This window comes from Panthera pardus, unplaced genomic scaffold, assembly GCF_024362965.1.
Source record: "Panthera pardus isolate Hobbes unplaced genomic scaffold, ASM2436296v1 HiC_scaffold_7, whole genome shotgun sequence".
Lineage (NCBI taxonomy): Eukaryota > Metazoa > Chordata > Mammalia > Carnivora > Felidae > Panthera > Panthera pardus.
In genome coordinates this window covers 813,694-829,299 of record NW_026527002.1, presented here as the reverse complement: position 1 = coordinate 829,299, position 15,606 = coordinate 813,694, and the positions used below count along the sequence as shown (strand labels likewise).

General features: G+C 38.8%; 1 protein-coding gene across 3 annotated transcripts in view; it reads left to right on the top strand.

Annotated features, from left to right (window-relative positions):
• The window catches only part of PRKDC (protein kinase, DNA-activated, catalytic subunit), a 216,309-nt gene that overhangs the window by 74,266 nt on the left and 126,437 nt on the right, over positions 1-15,606 (top strand). For all 3 annotated transcript variants that reach the window (XM_019428882.2, XM_019428881.2, XM_019428883.2), the window contains 7 exons: positions 3,942-4,165; positions 4,876-5,087; positions 5,512-5,644; positions 6,082-6,237; positions 7,082-7,285; positions 14,250-14,435; positions 14,811-14,909. In XM_019428882.2, coding sequence (XP_019284427.2) covers positions 3,942-4,165; positions 4,876-5,087; positions 5,512-5,644; positions 6,082-6,237; positions 7,082-7,285; positions 14,250-14,435; positions 14,811-14,909 — 1,214 coding nt within the window. The remainder of the gene's footprint in view (positions 1-3,941; positions 4,166-4,875; positions 5,088-5,511; positions 5,645-6,081; positions 6,238-7,081; positions 7,286-14,249; positions 14,436-14,810; positions 14,910-15,606) is intronic.

Here is a 15,606-nt window from a genome sequence, read left to right as displayed (position 1 = left end):
CTACGCACGTTGCTGCGGTCCAGTTCTGCCTGGAGCCATTCCGGGCAAAAGTGCAGCGAGGTCTTTGACTAGACAGATGCCCCTGTCAGCATCGTAGTTAACAAGGGCGATAAGAGGAGCGTTTATTCAGTCGCTGCGTTATCCTTTAAGCTCACGTGAGGGCGAGAGTCTGGTGCACACGACTGAGGCCGTGGACACCTGTCTGGCATCTGTACTTCTTTTGTGTCCTGAACAGGTTCTTGATGGCCCTTTTACCAAGTGGCCTTTTGAGGCTGTCGTTTGCTTTAGCACATTACAGGAGTTCTTCCTGGGCACCTGGCTGGCTCAGTCAACAGAGCATGTGACTCTTCGTCCGGGGTTGTAGGTTCGAGCCCCTTTTGGGTGTAGAGATTACTTAAAAATAAAATATTAAAAAAAAAGCGTTTATCGGGGCGCCTGGGTGGTTCAGTCGGTTAAGCGTCTGACTTCAGCTCCGGTCGTGATCTCACTGTCTGTGAGTTCGAGCCCCACATCAGGCTCTGTGCTGACAGCTCAGAGCCTGGAGCCTGCTTCAGATTCTGTGTCTCTCCCTCCCTCTACCCCTTCCCTGCTCATGCTCTGTCTCAGTCTGTCTCAAAAATAAATAAAAACATTAAAAAAAAAATAAAAAAAATGTTGATAAAAGAGTTCCTCCTAACATGAGGCTCTGTGATCGTATGTTTCTGAGTAGCATGTCTTCATTTTTCTTGCATTTTCCTATTCCTTAGTGTTTTTACTGTAGTATGATGATAACAGTGTTGTTTGCAAAGGATAGTATGCAGGGTGGAGTGTTTGGTGTGCTCCTTGGCCCGTGCCGGGAAGAAGGAGATGGCAGCCTCCGTCCTTTACGTGATCTAAACGGGACCTGGGAAAGCAGGGGGTGGTTCCTGGGAGGTGCATCTCTGAGAATACAGCATCTGGAGCCAACTGTAGCTGACAAGTACGCTCTAGGCTTCGAGGTTCTCTGAGCAGGCTGTTCGGGGTGTCCACCGAAATCCTCTCTCGTGGGCTAAATATCCAGCTTGCCACTCAGAACATGATATGTTATTTCAATGATTTTCAGTGTAGACAGAGCATCCATTCTGGTAGTGGTGCTGGTTGGCTAAAGGAACTACCAGTCTCTCTTTAATTCTGTCAGAGGTGAGGTGTCTTGGGGATTTGGGAAAAAGAACCAGGTTGTCTTGTTGTCTTTCTTTTAGCTTGAGAAAGTTGGAACCAAACATGGTGGGGTGTGTGTAATGTGTGTGCACGCACACACACTGGGGTTCCGGAAAACAGATTTTATACCATTTTGAGAAGATCTGACTCTCTAGGATGGGATTCTGCATGATTCTAGTATGGGATTCTCAGAGGGATAGGTCAGAAAAGTTCTGAAACTTTAAAAATAGCAATAGTAGCTATTCAGTTGCAAATAGTACCTTAAATTTGTTGTTGTTTTTTTTTTAATTTTTTTTTTTTAACGTTTATTTTACTTTTGAGACAGAGACAGAGCATGAACGGGGGAGGGTCAGAGAGAGAGGGAGACACAGAATTGGAAGCAGGCTCCAGGCTCTGAGCCATCAGCCCAAAGCCCGACGGGGGCTCGAACTCACGGACCGCGAGATCATGACCTGAGCCGAAGTCGGACGCTCAACCGACTGAGCCACCCAGGCGCCCCCTAAATTTGTTGTTTTAAGAGATCTCGTATATCATTTTGAAAATTTAAGAAAACAAAAAAAAGTATAGGAAATATGTAAAACCTAATTGCATTCCCTAGTGACAGACACTAAGACAGTTTAGTGTCTACTTTTTAAAACTTTTTCTATGCGTATAATATATATATTTAAAATTTTTTTTTATTTTTTAACATAATGGGTCATATGCATGCTTTGCTATAATTTGATTTTTAAAATGAAACTTAACTTTAAAAAAAGTTTTTTTTAATGTTTATTTATTTTTGAGAGAGACAGAGACAGAACGTGAGTGGGTTAGGGGGAGAGAGACAGGGAGACCCAGAATCTGAAGCAGGCCCCAGGTTTGAGCCCGATGCAGGGCTCGAACTCACTTGCTGTGAGATTATGACCTGAGCTGAAGTTGGACGCTCAACCGACTGAGCCACCCAGGTGCCCTGAAACTTAACTTTTAAACAGAAAGTTAACATACTGGATGTCCTTTTATGGCAGTGTATATACCTTGAACTAATTTAAATGACCGTGTAATACTAAATAATGCAAATGTGTCACAATTAAGCAGTCTTCAAACTGTTTTATTTATTTACCTTGTGAGGCGTGGGAGACATTAAAAACAACATACCTTCTTTCAAACTTGACCAAAAAAAAATCCTCTTTGCTTTAAGTAATTGAAAAAATTAATTTCTGGTGTGTGTCGTAAATGTGGGCATTTAACATAAAATTGTTAACATTACTTAAAAAATGTATTCAGTGGAGGCTAACTACTGTAGAGATTTTTTGTTTAACATCTTTATTTTTATTTAATTGCTTTAAAATAGTTTTTTATGGCAATTTTGCAAAGCTCCTGAATTATTATTACTGTTCCATACCCTTCACATTTTTTATCCTAAGTATCATGTTATTATGCTTATGTTTTTATTTACTTATAACTCTACATCTTTGCAACAAAACGGTCTACCTGTTACAAGTTTCTTCTGTGTTGGGTTATCGTGGCCTTTGTTATTAGGGCACATTTTGTGTATTACCACCATAACAATATAAATATAATATTTTGATAAATAGTTATTATATATAAGAAGTAAAATTATATGGTTAGAATTTTGTTTTTGTTTTGTATAGGTTTTACTAAGAAAAACTTACCTAAATGAGTGCCATATTTGAATAATGCTAAAATGTTCATTTTTTTTTTCACATTTAACATACCTGTTAATTAGAATGTGTCATACAGCACATTGTTCGTTGAATTTAAGGATATTTGGTGTTTGAGAATGAAATTCTTAATATATTTTCTCTCAGTTCTTTTGAATAGATAGTGACCTGTCATCAGAATTATTATTTTTTTTTTTTTAATTTTTTTTAACGTTTATTTTTGAGACAGAGAGAGAGCATGAACGGGGGAGGGTCAGAGAGAGGGAGACACAGAATCTGAAACAGGCTCCAGGCTCTGAGCTGTCAGCACAGAGCCCGACACGGGGCTCGAACTCACGGACCGTGAGATCGTGACCTGAGCCGAAGTCGGCCGCTCAACCGACTGAGCCACCCAGGCGCCCCCAGAATTATTTTTAATGATCTGTCAAGTTGGCAATTTGATGAACTAAAATTTTATGAAAACAAAGAATTGGAAACCCTTAGACTTATAAAAGGATTTCTTACTCGTCCTTGTCTTTGCTCTCTCTTTCAACATGTACACCACTTTTTAAAATTGTCCCTCTGTTTGGGAGGTCTTTACACCTGGTATAAAAACTACAGTGGGACTGAGGAGAGGAGAAGGGTGTTTTATCTTCCTTCCTGTAAGCAAGACTGGGGTGATCATGAAAGGAGTGGAGATGGGAGAGGAGAGCCAGCACCTTTGTGTTTTCAGAACGGCGACTTTTATGAAAAAGTCCATTTGGGAGTTCATGCAGTTGTTTCCATAAAAAGACCACTGCCATGATTTGTCTCTCTTGCCCCTTTGAAGGATATTTAGGTTGTTTCTGTTGTCTCATTATTAAAAGCTGCTAAAATGAAAATCCTTACAAGCACATCTTTATAATTCTGCCATTATTTCATTAGGATAAAATTTTGATGCTGGATCAAAGCATACGAGCTTTTTAAACATTTGATAGAAATTGTCATAATCTTCTAAAAGCTTTGTAAGTTTGAATTTTGACTAAATGTGTATCATGCCTATACTTAAAGAAGGAATTTTACGTTAATTTTAGTGGATTTGGAAGGAAGCATATGTTAATATTTGAGTGTAATTTTTATTTCTAGGTACTGAAACACAGTCTTCGCTTTGGAAAGCTGTGACTTTCTTTTTAGAAAGCATTGCTATGCATGATATTATGGCAGCAGAAAAGTGCTTTGGCACTGGGGCAGTAGGTCACAGACCCAGCCCCCAAGAGGGAGAAAGATACAATTACAGCAAATGCACAATTGTGGTCCGGATTATGGAATTCACCACAACACTGCTCAGCATCTCCCCAGAAGGCTGGAAGGTAGGGTCACTGGCTGCTGCTCTTTTAGTTTGAGGTCAGCACCTGGCACTGGAAGAATACTTTCCGGTACCTATTAAGAGTGGTTTTGGCTTCCTTAGAAGTTCCCATTGCTGTAGGAGTTATGTGTTCTCGAAAGTAATAAAATGCAGCGTTTTTATCTTACTGTGTGAATAAAGTACAAAATAGTTTCTCTAAATGTTCTATTGGATATTGCATTTTATGCTACGATCGATCAAACATTTGCCTTAGGAAATGTACATTAGCAAATATTTGTAAATGTATCTGTGAAGCTTATTATATAAACAAAGTCCAGTCAGTCCATCAGTTAATACATACTGAGTGCCTCCTGTATGCAAGGCTGTCTGCAGGTACAGCATTGCCCTAAACCGGGAGCCATAGAACTATGGTCCACAGCCCACTTCCCACTTGCTGCCTGCTTTTGTAAGGAAGGTTTTATTGGAACACATCCGAGTCCATTTGTCCATGTATTGTCCATGGCTGCTTTCATATTATAATGGCAGTTCGTTAAGTAGTTGCGGTGGAGACCACTGGGTCCACAAATCCTAAAACATTTATTGTCTGACCCTTTACAGAGAAAGTTTGCCAACCCCTGCTCCAGCCAGGCAAAAATCCCCAGCTTCATGGACCTTCCACTACTGAAAATCTAAATGCTGACTCGGATGTGTTTTTATTCAAATCATCTTTTGCAGCTCCTTGAGAAGGATTTATGTAATAACACAAACCTTATGAAACTCTTGGTGAAAACCCTATGTGAGCCCTCAAGCATAGGTTTCAATATCGGTGATGTCCTAGTTATGAATCGTCTTCCTGATGTTTGTGTGGACCTGATGAAAGCACTAAAGAAGTCCCCGTACAAAGACATCCTGGAGATGCACCTCAAGGAAGAACTAACAGCACAGAGGTGGGCATTCAGATCATGCTTGGGATCAGTGTTGGGCACTTGAAGGTTGCAGCGTATTCTGGCAGCCACACGTGTGGCTGCTGTAGTCCCATTTCCTAAAGTAAAGGATCTCATCAGTGGGGTGTTTGACGCAGAGAATCTCATTAGTTGTTTGAAAATCATCTATTTAACAAATGCCTCCCCTGCACCTTATGGTAAGCAAGTCTCAGGTGTGGCTCAGCCCCATGTTGATTTCCATGGCTGGATTAGTGCCTGGGCCCCTTGTTCAGTGTTAACCTGTGTTTGCTTTCCCAGGTCACGTAATGAATTTGAGTGTCAGGCAGTTAACACATTTATAACAGAACACACACGGTTTTTTGGTGTATCCTGCTAATTTGGTGAGCTAGCACTCATCTAGTTTCTTTTTGTTTTTCTCACATGGCAGCATTGAGGAGCTTTGTGCCGTTGACCTATATGGCCCTGATGCTTCTGTGGATAGGGCCAAGCTGGCTTCTGTTGTGTCGGCTTGTAAACAACTTCACAGAGCTGGTTTTTTGCATGTTGTCTTACCATTTCAGGTAAACAGAGCCAATGTGTTTTTACGTTTCTCTTAGTTGATTAACATAAGCAGTCCATTTCCTTGTATATATGTGTGTTTCACACATCCTGTATGCATGGGATATGCTGAAATGGGAATTACATAATGACTTGTTCCAGACGTGCTGACTTAGAGTACAGATATACAAATTTATAAGTGTAAAATGAAAATAAGGACATGTATATTTCCCACAGCCTTCTGAAGAACTTTGGAGACTGCTATTGTGCCCTGTGGCTAGGCAATATAAATGAAAAAATATAACATGCAAAGCAAAGTTGAGTGAAAATTTTCCTGACAATTAGAAGGTAGTTGTCACTGTTAATGACCATGGATATTTTTAATTAATGAAAGGTATGAAATTGTGTGTTTTTATAAAATATCTTACTGCTGGATGTTTTAGTATTGACTTTATTTTAGTCTGCAGATCAGTATTCTGTTGGCACAAAACTTCTTTCCCTGGTTTATAAAAGCATTGCACCTGGGGACGAACAACAGTGCCTTCCTTCACTAGACCCCAGTTGTAAGCGACTAGCCAGCGGACTTCTGGAGTTGGCCTTTGCTTTTGGAGTACAGGTAGGAACAGTAGCTGCACGCTGTGCTATCCTGCTGATGGAAATATATAGCTCATTCGTAACATGTTTCTAAAAACAGGAATTTAGTTGGAATTTAGTTAAGTTCTTAGCTCCATAAGTACTTTAATAGATTTACATGATCTGACTTACTTTCTAAAAGGTTTTTTAGATAAAAGAAATAGGATAAGATTCTTCTTAAACTGGGGTTTTGTCTATCCCACTTTGTTTCCAAAAAGACTTTAGAGGGCAGAGAACATTTTGTGTCTATAAAGCTGGACTGTTAACACGGTGGCTTCCTCTTCCCCTGTCCTTAGTGATCTCAGATGGCTGATTTGGGAGCACCCCTGGAGGATAATTCCAGAGGCACCACAGAAAGATACCTTCATGGCTTTTTGAACCATATAGGGCTGGCCTCAAACAGTCTCTGCTGTAGCTGAGATCTGTTCACCAGTCCTATGTGTTCATTCCTTCCAATCTGTCCTCCCTTCTCCTGTAGCAGAAAGCTCTTCTTTGCCCCTTTGTTCACTTAATGTCAACAAGTTACGTATTTAAATCGTCTAAAAGTACTCTTACTATCCTGTCTCCTCAAAGAAACAACAAGATTCTCTGGGAATTTGGGGGAAACATGAGTCAGGGAAGATTTCTTTCCCAAAATGAAACCTAGAAAGTACAGGGTCATTGAAATGCATATAATTCAGACTTGAACCTAGACCTTCAAATACGAGGTTCTCTTTAGACCTTACTGTGTGATTTTCCACTCTCAAAGTTAGCAGCTTCCCAGGAGTCTTTCTATAGCAGGTAAGATACATACTCTTATCATCGTACCTTTCCTTGCTTCTTCACAGTGCGAGCACCTTGTGAATCTTCTCCTGGATACAGCAGTGTTGTCTCTGCCACCCTCAGGAGCGTCCCAGAGAAACATGGCCAGCTTCTGTCACGGAGAGTATTTTTATAGCTTGTTCTCAGAGACAGTCAACACTGAATTGTTGAAAAATCTAGATCTTGCAGTATTGGAACTCCTGAAATCGTCTGTGGATAATCCCAAAATGGTAATGAAATTTTTATTTCTTATTTTTATTATTTTTACTATTTTTTCTTGTAGCAAGAATTACCATCAAACTCCACACATTGGTCCAGAGACCCTTGTGGTGTTAGCTAAAGACATGCTCCTGTACCACACTACCTGCACTTGTGAGTTGTTTGTGGAATTTTTATTTAAATGAAATATATTTTCTTATATAATGCTTATAAAAAGATTGCCATGTTCTTGAAAAACGTCATTAGAACAAAACAGGATCTCTTCCTGGAAGGTTGAAAACTTTTGCCAGTGTTTGAAAACAAAATCAAAGGGAAGAAAACACAGCTTTTATGAACAGTTAATAATGTTAAATGGATGTGGAAACGTGGATTATTTTTTCTAATCTCTCATTCCCCCAGAATTTCTAGGCCTAATATTACAAGGCACAGCTATGTAGGATGTTGACTTTTGTGAAGAAATGGCGTTGGAGCTCCTAAGCCCGTCGTGAGGCCTGAGCCCGCCTTTGTGTTTGCACCAGCCGCCAGTTGGTCCCGTACATTCAGTGTCCTTTCTATAGTTATGGTCCTTTCACTGGTTGGCACAGAGAGCCATCGTTTCCTGTGCGATCCTACTGTAGTCCACTAGGCCCCCTCACATTGAACCTTGGAGCTCAGTGTTTAGTATATGTTGACTTTGGTTTGTTAAACTTGTAAAATTTTTAAATTTAACCCAGTCTGTAGACAGTCAGGAACTGGGAACTATTGGGAATGGCCATTTTAAGGGAGAGTACATAATTTCCTATTGAATTAAGCTTTTATTCCACACAGTGTTTGTCTGTTGTAGGAGAGTACTTTGTGTCAGATTGTACTAGGTATTTATGTTTTTTAAAGTTAGAAATGAACTTTTAATAAGTAGAACATTTTGATCTCCGAAGCTATTGAGGCTTCTGGTGAAGGTGATGGATAAAAGCCATAAACATTTATCTCCACTTCCTCCTCAGCTCCCTCTAAAGTGACAGAAATGGGTTTGTGGTTTTTTTTTTTAAACACAGTCTTAAAAGACACAGATTAAAGGAGAAAAGAGAAGAGAGACAGCACTTTGGAAGCTATTTCTAGCAAAAGGGCAAGTCGTAACAGATTTTGGGATCCAAGAAAGCTGCAGTATGACATAGCAGTGGGGAGACAGCTGATCTGTGCTGTAGAGCCTAGGCTTTCTTGGGTCTGGCAATAGAGTCCCAGGCCTCCAGAGTACCAAGAGCAGGATGTGAAGGAGAGACCAAAGAGGGGAGGACTGTGTGAAATGTAGCTGTCCCCTGCCCCCCTGCCAGGTTACCTGGCCTTACCTTGTCCTCAGGGGATTGATCCTTCCCCACTTGAGGACACTCGGGGCAGCCAGATTTTTACAAGGGATAGGTATCTCTGTGCTGGGGCACCCTAGGCAGAGCTGAGTGGAGGATGTCTTTTTTGTTGTTTATTGGGGAAAGACCTGTAATTAAGAGTAGAGTCATGTTCTGTATATAACACCAGTATTAGAGTAATGAGGTAAAGTTTGAAATACTTGGCACCATACGAAAAACATTTTATTATTCCACAAGTGAAAACTCTGTTTTGTATTTTAATCTCTCAAGTTTAATGTCAGTTCTCGAACTCTTTTGACCTTTGTCTCCCACTAGTATTTTTTTTTTTTTTTTTAACATTCACTTATTTTTGAAAGAGAGAGAAAGGACAAACAGGGAGGGGCAGAGGGAGAGGGAGACAGAGGATCCGAAGCAGGCTCCTTGCTGGCAGTGGAGAGCCCAGTGTGGGGCTTGAACTCATGAACTGCAATATCATGACTTGAGCCAAAGTTGGACACTTAACTGACTGAGCCACCCAGGTGCCCCTCCCACTAGTATTTTTGAACAACCAAAATGTTTCTGGTGTGTGCTGATGTTTTGTATTTTGCTCATTTTTCTGTTGGGGTGAACCTTCTTATTAGTTTTTAAGGGGTTTTTGTATATTAAGGATAGTAGACCTTTTCGCAAAAGTCCTTTTTCCTACTGGCCATTAATCTTTCAATCTTACTTGGAGTGTTTGTTCTCTACAGAAGTATTTAATTTATTATAATTAAGTTTATTAATCTTCTTTTCTGAAAAGCACCAGTCTGTTCTGTGTATCTGTGAGTTCTATTTTGTAGATTCCACGTATAAGTGATATCTTTTTTTTTCTATCTTTTTTTTAATCTTTTTTTTTTTTATCTTTCTCTGTAGGACCTATTTCACTTAGCGTAATGTCATCAGGGTCCACCCCATGTTGTGACAATTGGCAGAATTTTCTTTTTTTTAGTGGCTGAATAATATTCCATTGTATATGTATATGCCACATCTTCTTTATTCATCTGTTGATGGACACTTAGATTGTGTCCATGTCTTTGGCTATTGTACATAATGCTGCACTGAACATGGGGGTGCAGATATGTTTTCTAGGTTGTGGTTTCCTTTTCTTCAGATGTATACCCAGAAGTAGAATTGCTGGATCAAATCATACTTCTATTTTTAATTTTTGGAGGGACTGTCACACTGTATTCCATAGCAGCTGCACCAGTTTGCATTCCCAACAACAGTGCACAAGAGTTTTTCTTCATATCCTCGCCAACACTTTTGTCTTTTTGATGCTAGCTGTTCTTACAGGGATGAGATGATATTTCATTTACATTTTCCTGGTGATTTTGATGCTGAGCACCTTTTCATATACCTTTTGACTATCTGTCTTCTTTGGAGAAATGTCTAATTCAGTTCCTCTGCCCATTTTTAAATCAGATTGTTTAATTTTTTGCTGTTTAGTTGTAGGAATCCTTCATGTATTTTGGATATTAACCCTTATCAGATACATGATTTACAGATATTTCCTCCTATTTTATAGCTTGCCTTTTCATTTTGTTGATGATTTCTTTTGTGTGCAGAAGCTTTATAGTTTGAATGTAGTTCCACTTGTTTATTTTTGCTATTGTTGCCTTTGCTTTTCATGTCAGATCCAAAAAAAACCATTGCCAAGACCAAAGTCAAATAGCTTATGCCCTAAATTTTCTTCCAGGAATTTTATGGCTTCATATCTTAAGTCCACGTCTTTAACACATTTTGTCTTGATTTTTATGTATGGTGTAAAATATGTGGCAAGTTTCATTCTTTTACATGTTGCTGTTTAGCTTTCCCATCACCATTTATTGAAGAGAGTATCCTTTTTCCATTGTATCTTCTTAGCTCCTTTGTCCGTCATCATCGTATGGCTCCTTGCACATGTTCGTTTCTGGCCTCTCTATTCTGTTCCATTGACCTATGTTTTTATGCCAATACTATACTGTTTTGATTACAGCATAATGCCTCCAGCATTGTTGTTCTTTCTCAAGATTGCTTTGGTTATTCAGGGTCTTTTGTGCTTCCATACAAATTTTAGGATTGTTTTATTTTTGTGAAAAATGCCATTGGAATTTTGATAGGGATTGTATTGAGTCTGTAGATTGCTTTGAATGGCATCAACATTTTATCAATATTATTTTATTCCATGAGCATGAATATCCTTCCATTTATTTGTATCTTCAGTTTTTTTTAATCAATGTGTTCTAGTTTTCATCGTATAGGTTTTCAACCTCCTTGGTTAAATTTATTCCTAGGTATTTTATTGTTTTAGTATATGCTTATATATTCATTTTTGAGAGACAGAGCACATGTGTGCATCTGCAGGTGGGAGAGGGGAAGACAGAGAGGGGGAGAGAGTATCCCAAGCAGGCTTTGCATTGTCAGTGCAGAGCCCAACATGGGGCTCGATCTTGCAAACCATGAGATCGTGACGTGAGCTGAAATCAAGAGTCAGACTCTTAACGGACTGAGCCACCCAGGCACCCCAAGGTATTTTATTCTTTGTGATGCAACTGTAAATGGGATTGTTTTCTAAATTTCACTTTCTGATAGTTGGTTATTAGTGTATAGAAACACAGCAGATTTTTGTATATTGGTTTTGTATCCTATAACTCTACTGAATTTGTTGAGTAGTTTTAACAGGTTTTTTGGTGGAGTCTTTAGGGTTTCCTATATATAGTATCATGCCATCTGCAAATAGACATAGTATTACTACTTCCTTTCTGTTTTTGATGCCTTTTATTCCATTTTCTTGTCTGATAGCTGTGGGTAGGACTTCCAGTACTGTGGTGAATAAAAGTGAGAGTAGACATCTTTTCTTGTTCCTGATTGTAGGGAAAAAGCTCTTCAGTTTTTCACTATTGAGTATGATGTCAGCTGTACATTTGTCATATATGGTCTTTATTATGTTGAAGCATGTTCTCTCTGTACCCAATTTGTTGAGTTTTTAAAAAATTTTTTTTAGTGTTTTTATTTATTTTTGAGAGAGAGAGAGAGAGAGAGAGAGAGCGCACATGAGCTGGGGAGGGACAGAGAGAGGGGGAGACACAGAATCCGAAGCAGGCTCCAGGCTCTGAGCCGTCAGCATAGACCCCGACACGGGGCTTGAACTCACAAGCCATGAGATCATGACCTGAGCTGAAATCAGACCCTTAACTGACTGAGCCACCCAGGTGCCCCCAATTTGTTGAGTTTTAATCATGAGTAGTTGTTGAATTTTATCAAATGTTTTTTCTGCATCTATTAAGATGAGTATATGCTTTTCATTCTTTATTTTGTTAATGTAGCTTATCACACCAATTGATTTGTGGATGTTGAACATCCTGGCATCCCTGAAATAAACCCTGCTTGATCATGGTATATGATCCTTTTAAAGTATCGTTGAATTTGATTTGCTGATATTTTGTTAAGGTATTTTACATCTATGTTCATCAGGGATACTTTCCTGTAATTTTCTTTTCTTGTAGTTTCCTTATCTGGTTTTGGTACCAGGGTCATGCTGGCCTCAAAGAATAAGTATGGAAGTGTTGTCTTATCTTCTAGCTTTTTTAGAAGAGTTCGAGAAGGATTGGTGTTAGTTCCTCCTTAAATGTTTGGTAGAATATACCAGTAAAGCCATTCTGCTCTAGACATTTGTTTGTTGGGAGGTTTTTGATTATTAATCCTACCCTTACTATTAATTGGTTTGTTCAGATTATCTTCCCATGATTCAATCCTGGAAAGTTGTATGTTTCTAGGGTATCCATTTCTTCTAGGTTGTCCCATTTGTTGGTGATTGTTCATAGTGGTCTCTTATGATGCTTTGTATATCTTTGGTGTAGCAATACCTTCTTGAAACAAGGAAGTTGACTGAAAACCTCCTTGAAGTCTGAATTTTGAGGCTATTAGCTCTTTCCCCCCAGTTTGGCTCCCAGAATATGGTCAATTAGGTATATACCTTCAGGCAGGGTATCAGAATATTTTGACAAGCCTAAGAGAAAATAAAGATTAAGTATCATCATTGCCCAGCCAGATCAACCTACAGAGATCTTTACTGCCAGTGAACCCTGCCCACTGCACAGTACCTGTAGTCAGTTCCTCAATATGTGTCAACAGCCAAGGAGCACCAGCCTTTGAGGAAATGGATTTTAAAAGGGAGAGGCAACTAAAAAGCCACTTGAGACAGAGACTATTCAGTGAGATAGAAATGTAAAGAGAAAAGAACCTCAGAAAGATGAAAGGAGACAGTGCATTGACAAAATAAGAATTGGTACTGAAAAGAACACCATACAAAAAAAACTTTTGGGAATTAAGCATAGGCATCAGAAATTAAAAATGAAATGGGTTTGGAAGATAAAATTTAGGAACTCTCAGAGAGAATAAAGTAAAAAGGCAAAACAGAAAATAGTAGAGAGAATGTTGGGATCCATTGATAAGGTGTAACACCAGGACCTCCACCCCAGAGGGAAGACAGGCCCAAGGAAAGGCCTTTATGCATAACACAGCTCAGGAGAAAGTGCCCAAATTGAAGGCCTTGAGTCTCCAGATGGGAAAGGGCCATTGAATATCCAACACAGCGTATGAAAGCAGCTCCACATGGAGTAAATTTCTTGAAAATTCAGAACCCAGGGGTTCACCACGAGAAAAGATTCTAAAAAGTTTCTGCAGGAGACAACCTGATTACATTTAAAGGGATCAAGAGATCAGATGCTGTTTGTCTTCCCAAATGCAAAGAGGACACTGGAAGACTGTAAGCCAAATTTCTTTCACAACTCAGCGAAGAAGATTCCAGCCTGGAGTTCTGGCCTGGAATCTGGCCAAACCATCAGTCATATGTGAGAGTTGAATGCAGATGTTTCAGATGTGCCAGATCTCAAAGGAATCTTCTCTCCCCTGCACTCTCATCAGTCAGTCAAGAAAGAGGAAGATGTTGGATCTGGGAAGTTAGCTCAAACACAGAGAAGGGGACCAGTCTCCTGGAGGATGCTGAGGTGACACCCAAAGAACAGTGACCTTAGACATTCCAGAGTGGGAGCTGTGCTGCCACTGAGATGGAGCTGATAGACTTCTTGTTGTGTGTAGATGTCTTGAGGAGGTTTCATTAATTTGGGAGAATTTGATGACAAATAATGATAGGCACATTGAAAACAGGAAAGAAAGCAGGGAAATATTAACTTCAGGGAGATCAAAATGTTGTGCAAAATGTTTACATTGTCGTAATGATAAGAATATTGAATAGTAATCTAACCAAAATTAGGATGTCACTATTGGAAAGGTGGTGGGACAGGAAATGTGTGCGTGCAAGCCTGTTGTGTATGCTTCTGTGCATGTGTGTATGCAACAGAAGAGCACTAATTCTTCCTCTCATCGAGAATGCCCCCAGCTAAGAAAACAAGAGACAGGATGAGCATGATTTCATAAAGGAGACCACCTGATGCTTTTGTGGGAAAATTTACATGTTAAGTTGCTCTTCTCAAATCTGAGGAGTTGTGAAATAAACAGCTGTTATAGGAATAGTATCTTTATTTCCCAAGAATAGCTTTGAACCGAAAGTAAATTTTGTTCTATACCTGCCAGTCTTGATGTTGAGGATTTTTCTTCAAGCACCATGCGTTTGTTTCAGGTGAGCGCCATTTTGAATGGTATGTTAGATCAGAGCTTCAGGGATCGAGCCAGCCAGAGACACCAAGGACTGAAACTTGCGAGTACAATTCTGCATAACTGGAAGAAGTGGGACTCGTGGTGGGCCAAAGATTCTGCTCCTGAAAGTAAAACGGCAGTGCTGACCTTACTGGCAAAAATTTTGCAGGTATCTTGAGAAACCTATTAAAAATGCAGTTGTTTTGGAATCTCTAAGTTGTATCTTTAAAAATGTGATGGAGGTTTCTTAAGAGCTCATTGGTTTGATAAATAAAAAGTATTTTTATTGGATAGTTGCTGATTACATTTTATACTTTTTCCCTTTCTGATACTTTATCTTATACGTTATCTTTTCAGTGTTTTTGCATATGTCATCTTGCCAGATAGATTCAAAATATTTCAGGATAAGAATTGTTAAAATATTATTGAAGCCCAAGAACAAATTTATAGGTTATTTCTGAAGTTAAAAAACTTGGAAAACGTGTTAAAAGAAATTAGAGGCATAATACAGAAATGTATCATGTTTTTATTTACCCTCCTTTAGATTGATTCATCTTTTAATACAAATCACAGTGCATTCCCTGAAGTTTTTACAACATATGCTAGTCTACTTGGTGATTCAAAGTTGGGTTTACATTTAAAGGTAAGTGGTGAAAAAGATTTTTCTTTTAGATTACATTCTCCATTATTTTCCCATTTTATATTTTTGCATACCTGTGATATTTTCTGTTTTTTATTATGGCAAATTTCAAACATACTCAAAAGCAGAGAATAACCCCTACATACCGGTCATTTAGCCTCAATAGCCGTCTGTCTATAGCCATCTCGCTTCAACTATGCAGTCACTCCCATCCTTGAAGGAAACCCCTGATACCATTTTATCTGATCTGTGCATACTTCTGTATGTCTCTAAAAGATAAATATAATCACAATGAGCTTACCATACTTAGAAAAATTAACATTTATCTTTGCATATGTATGATTTAAATTGGCTTTTTTGAGAATTGCTGTATTAGCAAATGACAGAATTTAAACTATTACTCAATTATTTTTCTATTAATAAATATATCTTGGTAATTTTTAGGGTCAAAAACTTAATATTATGATTTTGAAGTCCTATAATAATTAGATTTTATGCTCTAATAAAATGTGGCCTTAATGAAAGCCATCTTTTTACTAGGTCATGAAGATGTTTCTTTGGAATTTTCTGTTTCATGATTAATCAAATTTCTGATTTCTCAATATGAGAGTCTGAGAACTTACTTTCCACACAAGGGAGATAGAAAACAGCATCTAGTTTCTTCTAGTTTCTTTTACTTTTATTATGAAGTTCTGAATTA